At 50.1% G+C, this 13,885-nt stretch overlaps 1 protein-coding gene across 3 annotated transcripts in view; it reads left to right on the top strand.

Annotated features, from left to right (window-relative positions):
• SUPT6H (SPT6 homolog, histone chaperone and transcription elongation factor) overlaps positions 1-13,885 on the top strand; it is a 26,948-nt gene extending 13,063 nt beyond the window's left edge. For all 3 annotated transcript variants that reach the window (XM_048324505.1, XM_048324504.1, XM_048324507.1), the window contains exons 16-37: positions 174-328; positions 850-1,045; positions 1,254-1,393; positions 1,472-1,589; positions 1,686-1,762; positions 1,892-2,027; positions 2,426-2,563; positions 2,873-3,040; positions 3,728-3,855; positions 4,872-5,079; positions 5,521-5,668; positions 5,912-6,054; positions 6,810-6,950; positions 8,034-8,229; positions 8,361-8,599; positions 8,831-8,944; positions 9,057-9,181; positions 9,623-9,735; positions 10,135-10,212; positions 10,301-10,467; positions 11,643-11,830; positions 11,973-13,885. In XM_048324505.1, coding sequence (XP_048180462.1) covers positions 174-328; positions 850-1,045; positions 1,254-1,393; positions 1,472-1,589; positions 1,686-1,762; positions 1,892-2,027; positions 2,426-2,563; positions 2,873-3,040; positions 3,728-3,855; positions 4,872-5,079; positions 5,521-5,668; positions 5,912-6,054; positions 6,810-6,950; positions 8,034-8,229; positions 8,361-8,599; positions 8,831-8,944; positions 9,057-9,181; positions 9,623-9,735; positions 10,135-10,212; positions 10,301-10,467; positions 11,643-11,830; positions 11,973-12,159 — 3,303 coding nt within the window. In that variant the 3' untranslated portion in view covers positions 12,160-13,885. The remainder of the gene's footprint in view (positions 1-173; positions 329-849; positions 1,046-1,253; positions 1,394-1,471; positions 1,590-1,685; positions 1,763-1,891; positions 2,028-2,425; positions 2,564-2,872; positions 3,041-3,727; positions 3,856-4,871; positions 5,080-5,520; positions 5,669-5,911; positions 6,055-6,809; positions 6,951-8,033; positions 8,230-8,360; positions 8,600-8,830; positions 8,945-9,056; positions 9,182-9,622; positions 9,736-10,134; positions 10,213-10,300; positions 10,468-11,642; positions 11,831-11,972) is intronic.

The following is a 13,885-nucleotide window of genomic DNA, read 5'->3' as shown; positions in this document are numbered from 1 at the left end:
TTCTCTGGGACTGGGAAGCAATTCCACTGTGTCCTGCTGGGGAAGGAAATGCAGACTGGCAGGCATAGGGCTGAGGGAGTATTGAATAAAAACCATTGTCTGCTGTGGCATACAGAAGGGTCTTTCTTCATGAATGCCCTGTGTGCATGCTGACTGTCTCTCCTCTTTCCCAGGATATTGATGAAGCCCACTATGCCTATTCCTTTAAATACATGAAGAACAAGCCTGTGAAGGAGCTGCGAGATGACCAGTTCCTGAAAATGAGCCTGGCAGAGGACGAGGCACTGCTCACCATAGATATCAGCATTGACATGAAAGGAGTGGAGGGGTGAGTTCCCACTGGCTGTGCCATCCCTGACATGGCACAGCTCATTCATCCAGTGCTGCTGTGCTCTTAGAGCTCCTCTGTAACCCAAACTACTTCTGCAAGTCATGGCCTCAGTCAGTTTCCTGCACCTCAAAGTCAAGCAGCCTTTCAAGATTCTTTTATTGTCTTGTTGAAAACTTGAGCAGACATCTGTCTTCCTCACTTGAAGGCAAACTCTAAAACCTTTGGGATTTTTGTGGAAGATGGAGCTTGTTTCCCAACCAACTTGGTTCCCTTCCCTGCACATCTGAGTGGCCACACTGTGCAATATGGGTGTGCTGGGGTGTCTGAGGTCTGTCTACAGCATCTCTTCTGCAGCTAAAGCAGCATTTGATGGGAGGGTTGGCTCTTCCCTAATTTTTTTCAAGCAGCTACCTGAATCTGAGGCGCTGCTACTGCATCCCTGTGCAGGAACCTGCCAGTGATGGTGTCCATGCAGGTGTTTGGAGTCTTTCTGTATCTCCTCTTGTCCTTTCTTGCAGTTATGGCAGTGACCAGACATACTTTGAGGAAATCAAGCAGTTCTATTACCGGGATGAGTTCAGCCACCAGGTGCAGGAGTGGAATCGGCAGCGCACCATGGCCATCGAGCGCTCCCTCAACCAGTTCCTCTACGTGCAGATGGCCAAAGAGTTAAAGAACAAGCTGTTGGTGGAGGCCAAGGAGTACGTCCTCAAGGTGAGATGGGGCACAGGTTTGAGACAGAGCTGGGCTTGCAAATGCTGACGTTTCTGGGGATAGCTGCTGACAGGTCATCCACAGGTTCTTGGGAAGGAGGAGGAGGCGGGGATTGAGTCTGGTTTGACTTCAGCTCCAGAGAAGGGCTATGCCAAGGCCCTTGCAGTGGATTTTCTCACTCCTCTTTGTCCTTTCTCTGCTCTCCCAGGCTTGCAGCCGCAAACTGTACAACTGGCTAAAGGTTGCTGCGTACAGGCCAGATCAGCAAGTGGAGGAAGACGATGATTTCATGGATGAAAACCAAGGGAAAGGGATCCGGGTGCTGGGCATTGCTTTTTCATCGGCCAGGTAGGAGGCAGGGAGTGGCCTCTGTATGTATGTCCAGCTTTAGCAGTCCTCCATGTCTGAGTGATCTCTGTTTGACAGGGACCACCCCGTGTTTTGTGCCCTCGTTAATGGCGAGGGTGAGGTGACAGATTTCCTCCGACTGCCACATTTCACAAAGAGAAGGAATGCCTGGCGTGAGGAAGAGAGGGAAAAGAAGGTGAGCCTTGGTGCAGCTGTCACTGAGATGAACGTAGGTAGCTCAGGACAAAAACCCTCTAGCTTTTCTACTCTGATTTTCTACTTTGCTTTCCAGGCCCAGGATATTGAAACCTTGAAAAAATTCCTCCTGAACAAGAAGCCTCACGTGGTGACAATTGCAGGCGAGAACAGGTCAGTCTTTGTGTTCCCTTCCACTTTCCAGTCTCTTTGCAATCCTTTCCTTGTGTCTGTCTACATTTTACTGTCTCCAGGACCCAGCTCTGTGCTCTCCCCTCAGTCCCTTCGGCTGTCTCTCCCTAGGGATGCTCAGATGCTGATGGAGGATGTGAAGAGAATTGTTCATGAGCTGGACCAAGGGCAGCAGCTGTCCTCGATCGGAGTGGAGCTGGTGGACAATGAACTGGCCATCCTCTACATGAACAGCAAGAAGTCTGAGGTGAACTTTCTGCTACTCCAGCTCTCCCTTAGTTTGTTGCTCATTCGTGCTGTGTCATCCTCCATTTGTTGTGCTGGCCTTACATCATCCTCTGTCTCGTATGATCCATCTGGACAGTCACATACTGATTTTTGGATCAAGGCAAAACATCTTAGGCTTCCCTGAAGCGATCAGCACCAGCAGATGCACAAAGTGGATATTGATGTAGTTGGAAATGAGTGAGATTGTTCCATTACTGATTGCATTAAGAGCTCGTGGGAGCCTTTGACCTCAGCTTTCTTTGCCCTGAGTACCAAGTGCTTCTTTGCTCCAGTCCCTGTCTGATGTGTCTTTGCTGCTTGTGGTACAAAGTGTGGAAACGCCACGAGGGTTTTGCCTGATTCTGTGTCCTGTTGCAGAATGAATTCCGGGATTACCCCCCTCTGCTGCGTCAGGCCGTGTCCCTCGCTCGCCGCATCCAGGACCCCCTCGTTGAGTTCGCCCAGGTCTGCAGCTCTGATGAGGATATTCTCTGCCTGAAACTCCACCCTCTGCAGGTAAATTTTCCTTGGGCAAGGGAGATCCTTCTCCGCAAGAGAAAGCAGCCTGTGAGGGTTTGCTTTCAAAGAAAAGGTTTCCAAGTTAAACTTGTGCAAGTTCTGCCTGTTCTGTGCCATATTCAGGCTACACAGCACCTTTCTTTCTGTTTTTTTTCCCTTTGCTTCTTCCTTATCAGCCTTTAGGCTGTTCTCAGGGGTAACTGAGGTGCAACACAGCTCCTGGGAGCCAGTGTGTTGTGTTTGGCTCATGGCAGAGGGTTGCACAGATCCATCTTTTCCAGGGCTAACACCTCTTCTCTCTGCCAGGAGCACGTGGTGAAGGAGGAGCTGCTGAACGCGCTCTACTGCGAATTCATCAACCGTGTGAACGAGGTGGGGGTGGATGTGAACAGGGCCATTGCTCACCCCCACAGCCAGGCTTTGCTGCAGTACGTGTGTGGCCTGGGACCACGCAAAGGCACTCACCTGCTGAAGGTAAGGAGGCTTCTTGGCCCTGCCTACAAAAACAGCACGTCACCACCAAGACTGTGTGAGTGCTCAGGAGGTGACTCAGGGTCCCGTGTGCCAGGTGCAGCTGACAGCTCTGTTGATGTGTGTTTTTACCTCGCTGTGCTTCGCCCCGAAGCTACATGTGGACTTGTGTCCTTGACAGACCCAAACAGCTCAGCAGATCCGTCAATCCCAGCCAGCTCCCAAACCCACAGGAATGGATGTGCTGTCAGAGCGTCAAGACACCTCCACAGTGTAGAAAACACGAGGCAAAAAGCCAGCGCTTTTCCTGAGAGTTGGAGCCGTGATGATGTGGAATCATCATCTTTCACACAGTGTTGAGGCACTGGCAGGGAGCAACAACTTAAAGAGTTGTGATGGGCGTGTGTCAGATGCTTTAAACACTGCAGTGTGCTGTGTGAATCATCAGCTTTTTTCCCAGAGAATCACAATGGTTTGGGTTGGAAGGGACCTTAAATATGTAATTCCAACCCTTGGCCATGGGCATGGATACCTTCCACTAAAGCAGGTTACTCAGAGCCCCATCCAGCCTGGCTTTGAACAACTTCCAGGGATAGGAAGTCCACAGCCTCTGTGGGCAATCTTGTGTTTGAATAGCAGGGTTTATGCTCTTGCCTCTCTCAGGGTTTATATTCTTGCCTTTCTCTGCAGATCTTAAAACAAAACAACACCCGTCTGGAGAACAGGACCCAGCTGGTTACGATGTGTCACATGGGACCCAAAGTGTTCATCAACTGTGCTGGCTTCATCAAAATTGACACAGCATCACTGGGTGATAGGTGGGTATTGGGTTGTATTTGATGTCCTATGGGGTATGGAGTTAGTGTGAGTGACAGGCTGAAGCAGTGACCTTCCCTGAGTCAGTGTTCCCCAGAGTTTCTGTGTGGCCCCTCTGACTTTTAGCCAAGTTCAGGTATTGCTGGTTATTAATCTGATTCTTAAGGGCAGCTGCACTTGCAGAGCAGCAGTGTGAGCTGCAGAACATGAATTATATGGCTTACTCTGGGGTGAAAGACCCTTTGTGGTCAAGAGGAACTGAACTAAAACCAGTTGTTCCCTAAAATAGTTGTCATGCAGTTGTCAGTAACCCATGGGCACTTCAGCTTAGTTTCTGCCTGGTCCTTCTGACAGTATTTTATTTTTCTAAAGTTTCAACGTTGAGAAACAACTCAGCAATTTGGCTTCCTCTTAAACCAGTAGCAATACTGGGACTTTTATGGAGCATTAAGTTACTGGTGACTGCACGAGAGGGGTTTTGAGGACAGCTGTGACCTTGTTTCTGAACCTCTGACTGCTTTGCACAAAGGGTCACTTACTGGAAAGGTGCTTTCTCCAGGGTTTTTTGCCTTTGAAAAGCAATCTGAGAAAGGACACCTGGCTGAATCCCTGCATTGAGTGATCCAACCCCGCTAGATCCCTTGATTCTTGAAGGATACAAATCCCAGAGATGCCAGGGGCAAAGTGTAGCCCATCCAAGCAGCTCGATGGCAACACTGAATTTGTATGAGGAGAGAAACTGCAGGGAGCTGTGTGCTTGTAGAGCAGCTGTAGTACACAGGGATCAAATCCACCCAGCATCCAAAATGCCTGGCTGTATCTTTGGAGCTGCAGACTGGAGTTTGCCAGGTCTTGCCTTGGCTCCTGTTGGCTTAGCAATGAATAATTCATAGTGTCCTTTTTGGAGCTCTTTGTTCCATGGAGGGCAGGGGTGGTGCTCGACATTGTGCTTGATCATTGAGCTGCAGGAACAGCTGGAACCCTCAGAGCCCTGATCTGAGCATTGGTTTTGTTTCAGCACTGATTCCTACATTGAAGTCCTAGATGGCTCTAGGGTCCATCCTGAAACCTATGAATGGGCAAGGAAAATGGCAGTGGATGCCCTGGAATATGATGAGTCAGCTGAGGATGCAAATCCTGCAGGAGCTCTGGAGGAGATCCTGGAAAACCCCGAGCGCCTGAAAGACCTGGATCTTGATGCCTTTGCTGAAGAACTGGAAAGACAGGTGTATTGGGGATTCCTGGTGCTGAAAAACAGAGGAGAAGCTCTGCTGCCCAGCTGGCATTCTCATGTTTTATAGCTGGTGACCCTTTATCCTTTTTAGGAGCTGGGCATTAGCTGTGCTGTCGTAAAATGTATAAACAGCCATGATGAGCAGTCAGTGTCTGACAATGGCATGTAGTAAATGCTTGCAGAAAGTACACTTGGGGCAGGAGACAGTAATTAGACCATTTAAGCTCCATTAATTTTTTTCTAAATATGTTTGTCCTTTTGACCTCCTCAACATCCTGTGACTGAGTTTCACCATTTGTAGGTACCTGCTGCATTCCACTTCTTTAAATTTGCTGTTTGATAAGTTCCTTGAGTTCTTCCATAACTGACACTGGGTTCCCTACTGACCTTCTTCCTGCTTCTCATGCCTTTATAACCTCTGAATCCCACACAGGGCTACGGTGACAAGCACATCACTTTGTATGACATTCGAGCTGAGCTAAGCTGCAGATACAAGGACCTGAGAACCCCGTACCGTTCTCCCAACACAGAGGAGGTCTTCAATATGCTGACCAAAGAAACTCCAGAGACATTTTACATAGGTACATCCCTGTCCACATCCCTGCTTTCTGTCCTCCTAAGTTGACACAGGATGTGTGAAGGTGGGCAGAGGGATCTTAGTGAGCATGATGCTGGGACAGTGCTGTGGTGGAGTGTGAAGCAGCTTGTCAGGTACCTGGGTGGTCTCCTAAAACCTCCATGCATGAATAACAACCTTAGGTAGAGGAAACTGCCCAGCTCTGCAGTTCTTCAGTCTTTCCTTCCCCTCTCCCATCACCCCACAGGTAAAATGATCATCTGCAACGTGACTGGGATTGCCCACAGGCGCCCACAGGGAGAGAGCTACGACCAGGCGATACGGAACGACGAAACTGGCCTTTGGCAGTGCCCTTTCTGCCAGCAGGACAACTTCCCAGAGCTCAGTGAGGTGGGGCTGCTTCTCCTGACAGGCCTGCCTTTGTCAGGAGCCTGCTAGCAGCAGGCTGGAGTGTTGTGTAGGGTTCTTGGGAGAAAAGGTATTAGAGCCAAGATTGCATCCACAGTGGCCCAGGATCCCGAGCTCTGATGTGGCCTTTGGCTGTAAATAAAATCTGTTGCACTTCTGACTAATTGCTTCAGTATAGATTTGACAGATGTTTTATGGCTACATTATGGATTTTAGAGTGAAATGGACCTGGGGCTAAGCTGAGCAGTTCTTTGCAGATACATAAAGCATTCTTGTTTGTGGTCTGGGATTGTGTTCTACACAGAGAAATTGCCCGTGACACTGAGAACAGAAGGCTGTGCCACCTTCTCAATTTTAAGAACTTATCTGGACCACCTGCTGCTTAATGCAGCTGTACTTTAGGTCCCTTCTAAACACTGAATTCCAGCCTGGGTAATCCCTGACTTTAAACCCCTATAGTGTTCATTAGAGACCAGCCCTGGCTGCAGGCTGGTGTTCAGGGTCTAAAAACGTTCTGACCTTCCTGGTTGCAATGTCCCTTAAGCTGAGCAGAACTGGAGGAGGAAGATTGCATTACTGGGTGGCATTTGTTGCAGTCCTCTGTCCCCTGCCCTTCTACAAGTCTCTGTTGGCTGCACCACTTCGCTGACACGGCTTTTGGACTTGTTTTGAATATGAACTGCTGGGGCTATTTTGTTTCCATGCTGAATGATTTATTTACTTTTGCCTTGCTCAAGGTTTGGAACCATTTTGACAGCGGTTCCTGCCCGGGTCAGGCCATTGGAGTGAAGACACGTCTGGATAATGGTGTTGCTGGCTTCATCCCAACAAAATTTCTTAGTGACAAGGTGGTCAAGAGGCCAGAAGAAAGGGTGAAGGTACGAAAACAATGGATTTTCACACCCCCAGCATGAGCTGGAAGAACCTGGAGCCAATACCAAAGATTCAGAGTTTGGTTAATAACACTGTTGTTAAATTACTTTTCTGACCTTATTTTCACGTAAGGACTTTAAACCAGCAGGAAGTTCAGGTTCTGGTTAGTGTCCTTGTCCCACAGTGCAAATCTCCCTTGGCAGCTGGTGAGACCCTGTTAATCAGTTAACACGTTGTGCTGCAGGAGGATTTATTGTTGTCTGGCTGAAGTCTGGGTTTAGGAGACCAGAAGGCATTCTAATGCAGAGCTGCCTCTTGTTTCTGGCTTTCTAAAGGGTTCACAGAACTGCTTTTGGACAGGCAAGGGTCATTTTCCCTCTTACAGCTTCTTCTTCCCTCTCCATTAATTTGTGGAGGTCATCAGAGTTACTGGTCCTGCTCAGGGCAGGGATTGGGGTTCTGAAAGGAATGGAATAACACTTTTTTTATCACATAATAAAATAGTGGTTTAATGTCTTTGCTGTCTTTTGGGGTTCCCAACAGCCTGTGCAGGTGATGGTAATCCTGTAAGCTCAGAGGTCTCAGCATTTCTTTAAAGAGTTATTAATTAACTTCATCATGGTCAACTGAACTAAGACATTGCAGTTTTTGTGGGGGGATTTTCTGTCTCACGTTTTATTAGAGCAGTCCTTTGAGTGTCTGCTTCTGAACAGACTTAACTGCCTTCTTGCACATCTTGAAGTTCAGTTTTGCTGCTCCCATTGTGAAAGGTACTTGAAATAGAAAAGGTGATTGTCCTCACCCTCCAGACTTGCAGTTTCCTGTGTGGTGTGGGTCATAGGTAGTAGATGTGCTGGAGAACTGCCCATTTTTCCTTTAATCTCCTTTGGTTCTGATAATTTTTGGGATTAGTTGACTTTCAGTTCATGCAGAAAGAGCACTTTTAAAGGTTGTATCAGTCTGAAGGAGGTGAGGTGATTGGTACCTCCTCAGTGTCAGCGGGATCCCACGTGGATTGTTCTGTAGCACAGGGATTCTGGTATATCTGCCAAACCTGCTGCTCACCTTGGCCTGCACCTCCTCTGCAGGTGGGAATGACCGTCCACTGCCGGATCATGAAGATTGACATTGAGAAATTCAGTGCAGACCTGACCTGCAGGACCTCAGACCTGATGGACAAGAACAATGAGTGGAAACTGCCCAAAGACACCTACTACGACTTCGACTCTGAAGCAGCGGATCACAAACAGGAAGAAGACATGAAAAGAAAGCAGCAGAGGACAAGTGAGTCTCTTAATTTCTCTCTCCCTTGTAATTCCAGCCTTCCCAGGCTGCTTCAGGACAATCAGCACTATTAGATACGGTTGCATTAAAGCACTTCCTCTAGAAGGCTGAACGTTCCCTTTGTTCTCCAGCGTACATCAAGAGGGTGATTGCTCACCCATCATTCCACAACATCAGCTTCAAGCAAGCAGAGAAGATGATGGAGACCATGGACCAAGGGGATGTGATTATTCGGCCCAGCAGCAAAGGGGAGAACCATCTGACTGTCACCTGGAAGGTCAATGATGGCATTTACCAGCACGTGGATGTCCGAGAAGAGGGCAAGGAGAATGCCTTCAGCCTGGGCTCCATGCTCTGGATTAACACAGAGGTAAAGCCTTGCAGAGCATGCCTGGGAAGGGGAAGGACCTATCTGACAGGTTGACACAGCCTTTCTGTCCTTGCAGCTGCTTTCACACTCTACACTCTTAGAGAGTAACTTCCAACACATTCTCTGGATCTTTAGACAATACTTGTCTCTGGTTTTTTTCCTCAAGCCTTGCTGTGCAGAGTGTATGACTAAATACACCCTAAATACCTCTTTAAATGTGTTCCTTCAAAGGAGTTTGAAGACCTGGATGAAATTGTTGCTCGTTATGTCCAGCCAATGGCTTCTTTTGCCAGAGACCTGTTGAACCACAAATACTACCAGGACTGCAATGGTGGAGACAAGAAGGTAAGACTGTCCCAGGATGTGGTAGCTCCTCAGGAAGATATCCATAGGCTCTGTGTGTTGCTGAAAATGTGGGCTCCCCTGGAGCATTTATCTTCTTTCTCTCTTTAATTAGAAGCTGGAAGAGCTGCTGATAAAGACCAAGAAAGAGAAGCCAACATTTATTCCATACTTTATCAGTGCCTGTAAAGATCTACCTGGTAAATTCCTCTTGGGATATCAGCCTCGAGGCAAACCAAGGTAAGAGAGTGGCAAGCCCAGCATCTGCACTGAGTACTGCCAGTACCAAACCTCAGCTGACTGCTGCCAGTTTTTCTTCCAGCTCTGTCAGAATTCCTGTAAATCACACCTCCTGTTTCCCAGGATTTGGCCTCCTGACAGTGGAGGACCCAATTCTAGCAGTAAATCTCACCCAGGAGACTCCCATGTTTCTTAACCATCTGGCTACCACTGTGCTGTGGGTGTCACAGGACTGTAGGCAGGGAATGATGGATTTTTCATGGAAAGGCAGGGTATTTTGGAGCAACTGTTTGAAGATAAAAGTGTCTTGGGTAGATCTGTCTGTTCATTATCAGTACAGCCATTGGCTGTGGTTTTAGTCCATGCCTGTCCTGACTGTTCACCTGTCAGTGAGTGACTGAAGCAGCCTGTGATGTGTTGTGGTCTCCCTGCTCCTCCCAGGATAGAGTATGTGACAGTAACACCAGAGGGATTCCGCTACCGGGGCCAAGTCTTCCCTACTGTGAATGGACTTTTCCGATGGTTTAAGGATCACTATCAGGACCCTGTTCCAGGTAAGCAGCCTAAAACTTGAGTGCCTCAGCTGTTTGTTTATCACACATCATCAGGGACAGTTATTAAAGGACAGTTCCGTCATCTTTGTCCCTAAAATGTGTCCTAGGATTTTTCTATATGTGGGAAGTTTCAAAGCAACGTTCCAAGTGTTTGGTTCCATGGACCCACTGAGAGCTCTCCTGAGAGTTAATCTTTCAGCCAAGTGGGCTGTGCAGCAAAACATGGACCAGTCCCTTTCCTCTCCCTTGTCTCCCCCACCATACAACCCAGCACACACCATTCCCTGGTGGCAAACCATCGTGCCAGAACCAGCGTTCCCTCCATTTTTTCAAATCCCGAGTTTCAGGTTTCTCTCTTCCAGGAGAGTTAATCTAGCTCTTGGTTGGTATTTTGTACAGGTATTACCCCCAGCAGTAGCAGTCGGACCAGGACTCCAGCCTCCATTAATGCTACTCCAGCTAACATCAACCTGGCAGGTCAGTGCAGGCCATTCCCGGCTGGAATTGGGATGTCAGCTGCTCCTCCAGGCTCCACTTTTCCTAATGCAATGTGTCTCCCTTGCAGACCTGACGCGTGCAGTGAACGCTCTGCCACAGAACATGACCTCTCAGATGTTCAGTGCCATCGCTGCTGTGACAGGCCAGGGACAGAACCCAAATGCCACCCCGGCACAGTGGGGCTCCAGCCAGTACGGCTACGGAGGCAGCGGAGGCGGCAGCAGCGCCTACCACGTAAGTGTCACTTAAATTGCCACTGGCTTCTCCCTGCTGCTAGAAACCACTGGGAGCCTATAAGGAATCCCTCATTGCCTGGGGTCCCCAAATCCTGGTTTTGTCCCCCTGGTGCTGCATGGGCTGGATTCTTGAACCAGGTTTCCTCTTGCCTCGCGTGAGTGGAGAAAGGAGGCGCGTAACACAGCCCTGCTCCGGGGGGAGTTGGAGCAAGGAGCAAACTGGTCCGGCCCCCCCCCCCCCCCCCCAAGGAATGTGGCAGGGTGGAGAGGTGGGATCCAGCGGTGAGGGCACACAACCTTCTGATTGTGCCCCTGAATTGGCAACGTGAGCTGCCAGCGGAGGAGATTAGCTGGGAAAGTATGCGCTGAGTTTGCAGGGCTTTTCAGCTCAGCGCTAATCTCCGAGCTGCACCGGCGGGGAACACCTCAGCCTGACCCAACACCCAGGGGCTTTGCAGGGAGTAAGATGGAATTGGACAGTTTTGGCTCATGCTGAAGCCTTCCTGCATGTGTGCCTGCTCTCAGCCCACTCTGCAAGCTCCCAGCTTGACACCAAGGCGAATTCCAGCTGCGGAAGGACTGAGGAGCCTGGCTACAAAGAACACACCCAGCTGTTGTACCCAAAGAGGAGATGCTGCAAGACAAGGCTTGCAGGGAGGAGTGCTCCTCCTTCAGAGCACCTTGGGAGGCTTTCAGGAAGTTTGGCACAGTAAATGCCGAGCTGGGGATAGGCAGGGACTGTGGATAACCAGATGTGTTAATCATCAAGACATCTGAAAAAAAGGGGAGGTGAACACCGGCAGGCAAAGACGCTAAGCTCTCCATGGGACAAGCAGCCAGCTGGCTTGGGATGTGGGAGGGAGCCATCCTGGGAGCTGCTGCACCTTCTCTGCAGCCTGCAGGGGAAGAATTTATCTGTTCTTCGTGCCCACTGCAGGATGTCATTGCTGCTGGCTTGCCCCAAGTGTCTCTTGTGCCCCTTGCCTTTGCTTGGCTCGAGCATCTCCCCTTGGGGTGAACAAGGAGGGCAGGCTGTGCTGAATGTGCTGTGCTCAGCAGGGCTGGGGGCACACAGTGAGGGTGGGCACCCTCCTGGGCGAGCAGGGCAGTGCAGAGCCCCCGCAGCCTAGCAGGGTCCACCCTCTGTCCCCTGACAGCCTCTGTTCTCTGCAGGTCTTCACGACTCCAGCACAGCAGCCGGTGGCCACCCCTCTGATGACCCCCAGCTACTCCTACACTACTCCCAGCCAGCCCATCACCACGCCCCAGTACCAGCTCCAGGCCAACACCACACCCCAGTCCACCCAGTCTCAGGCACAGTCGCAGCCATCGTCCAGCTCCAGGCAGAGGCAGCAGCCAAAGTGAGTAGCTCCGGGTGTTTGTATCCATGTCCTGTCTCAGTTGCTTTTCATGATTTTTGTAGGAACAGCATGGTGGGGAGGGAGGGAGGGAGGGCAGGGAAGCTCTCCTGTCCCATCTCACTTTGTCCCCGTGTCCTTGCAGGACCAACAGCCACGCTGCCATCGACTGGGGCAAGATGGCCGAGCAGTGGCTGCAGGAGAAGGAGGCTGAGCGGAGGAAACAGAAGCAGAGGTTGACCCCTCGCCCGTCTCCCAGCCCCATGATCGAGAGCACGCCCATGTCCATCGCCGGGGACGCCACGCCTCTCCTGGATGAGATGGATCGATAGGACCTGACACCCGACACCTCTGCTCTCTTCTCCAAGGAAGGGGGAAGGAGAGGGAACAATTGGAAGCGACTTCCCTTCGCTTAGACACACAACTCCTGTTTTATACGTCGTGGGATGGTGGGAAATGACTCTTGGTGATGTGCACCTGAGCGAGAGAATAGACTTGGCAGGGCTGGTTTAAAAATATATACTATATATAAGAAAAATATATCATAGAAAGGAACACTGCATCGGCCTCTGCATTCCAGGCTCTGGTTTTGAGGCACCTTGGAAACTTAGCAAAGCAAACTTGAGGTCAAAGGAGCCTGTCCTTGTACGTGCACAGCACTCTGCTTTCACCCCAAAGACTGGGAAGCAAACGGAGCTGAAAGTGCATCGCCCTGGAGTGAGCCTGTTTCCTTTGGATTCTCCCAACCCCTGTGACTGTCACTTCCCCTCGTCCCAAGACCACAAAGCAAAGTCGTGGGGGTCGTGACAAACGAACCAGAGTTCTCACAAAGTTCCTGTTGTTGTTTGCTCCATGTTTTCATGTGTGACAGGCTCAGCAGAGCCTGTGCCAACCCCAGCTGTGTCTGGAGCGGTCCAGCACAGCGGCTCGGGGTCTTACTGGAGATGCAGCTGTTGTACCAAAGGCTTGCTCTCTCCTCTGGCTTCTTTTGGAACAATATTTATTTAGTTTTGATTTTTTTTTTTTTTTTTAAGCAAACTGCGAAATAAAGCGCCAGCCTACGGCAGCTTCCCCGAGACAGACACGTGGGATAAAGCACCATGGAGCAGCCTGGAGTGCATGGCCTCCTCCTCTGTACCTGCTTCCCCTGCCCAGCTGTAACCAAGAGGGGTGAATAAATAGTGTTTTTACTGAATGCTAGCTCAGAGGTTTTCTGCCTGCACCCTGCCCTCTTCCCCCTTAGGATTTGCTCAGAGCAGAGTTGCGTGGCAGGAGTCGCTGCTCCTTCTTCCTTTGTTGCTTGGCGTTGCCCTCTGTGTGCTGGAAGTTCCGAAGAGAAGCCGATTTCTGTTGTTAAAGAATAATGCACCATATGGAGACATCACACCGACATCGGGGCACCTCCCTGTGGTGTTGGATAGGGAGAGGCACTGGGAGGGCTCGGATAACGTGGGTAACTTGTGTCAGAAAGAGCTCAGTGCGGTGTCCCTGAGGGATTGCCAGCGACGGGAGAGACATTTCTGAGAGGAAAAGTTCCTGCTGCACACACTTTCCCCTCTCCTGCTTTGTTAGTAGGGATTTTCTATGGAAGCAGAGTCTTTGTTCCTTCCCAGTGCTCCTGGTCAGCCTCCTTTGCTAGGAAATGAGCAGGAACAGCAGACCTTAGGAAACAAAGGTCTTCTTTGCATGTAAATGCTCCCGAAGAATGGCAGCGACCCGGGAGACAAAGCAAAGCTCTTTGCACAGAAAAATGCAGGTCCTGGCTTCAATGCCATCCCCTCTGCAGTGCTGGGGGGCTGACAGGGTCCTGTTCTTCCCAAAGCCACCCAGGCCAGGGGGGAGAACCATGGACTGGAGCCCACAGCTCCAAGGTTGCAGGTGGATGAACCTGGCGCTATTTTCTTATTTTGTGAGACTGTACGATGGGAAATTTGCCTGGGAGCAGCTCCTTACTGGTTGGACCTGGAAGGGGGGGCTAGTTGTGTGTTGTTGCCTCCTTTCTGGCTGTCTTTGTTTTTAGTTTTCCCTTGCTGTCAATAAAAGTTCTACTTTTGGGAA

Source organism: Corvus hawaiiensis, chromosome 20 (genome assembly GCF_020740725.1).
Source record: "Corvus hawaiiensis isolate bCorHaw1 chromosome 20, bCorHaw1.pri.cur, whole genome shotgun sequence".
Lineage (NCBI taxonomy): Eukaryota > Metazoa > Chordata > Aves > Passeriformes > Corvidae > Corvus > Corvus hawaiiensis.
Note: the sequence above shows the minus strand (reverse complement) of the source record. Positions and strands in the feature narration are given on the sequence as shown.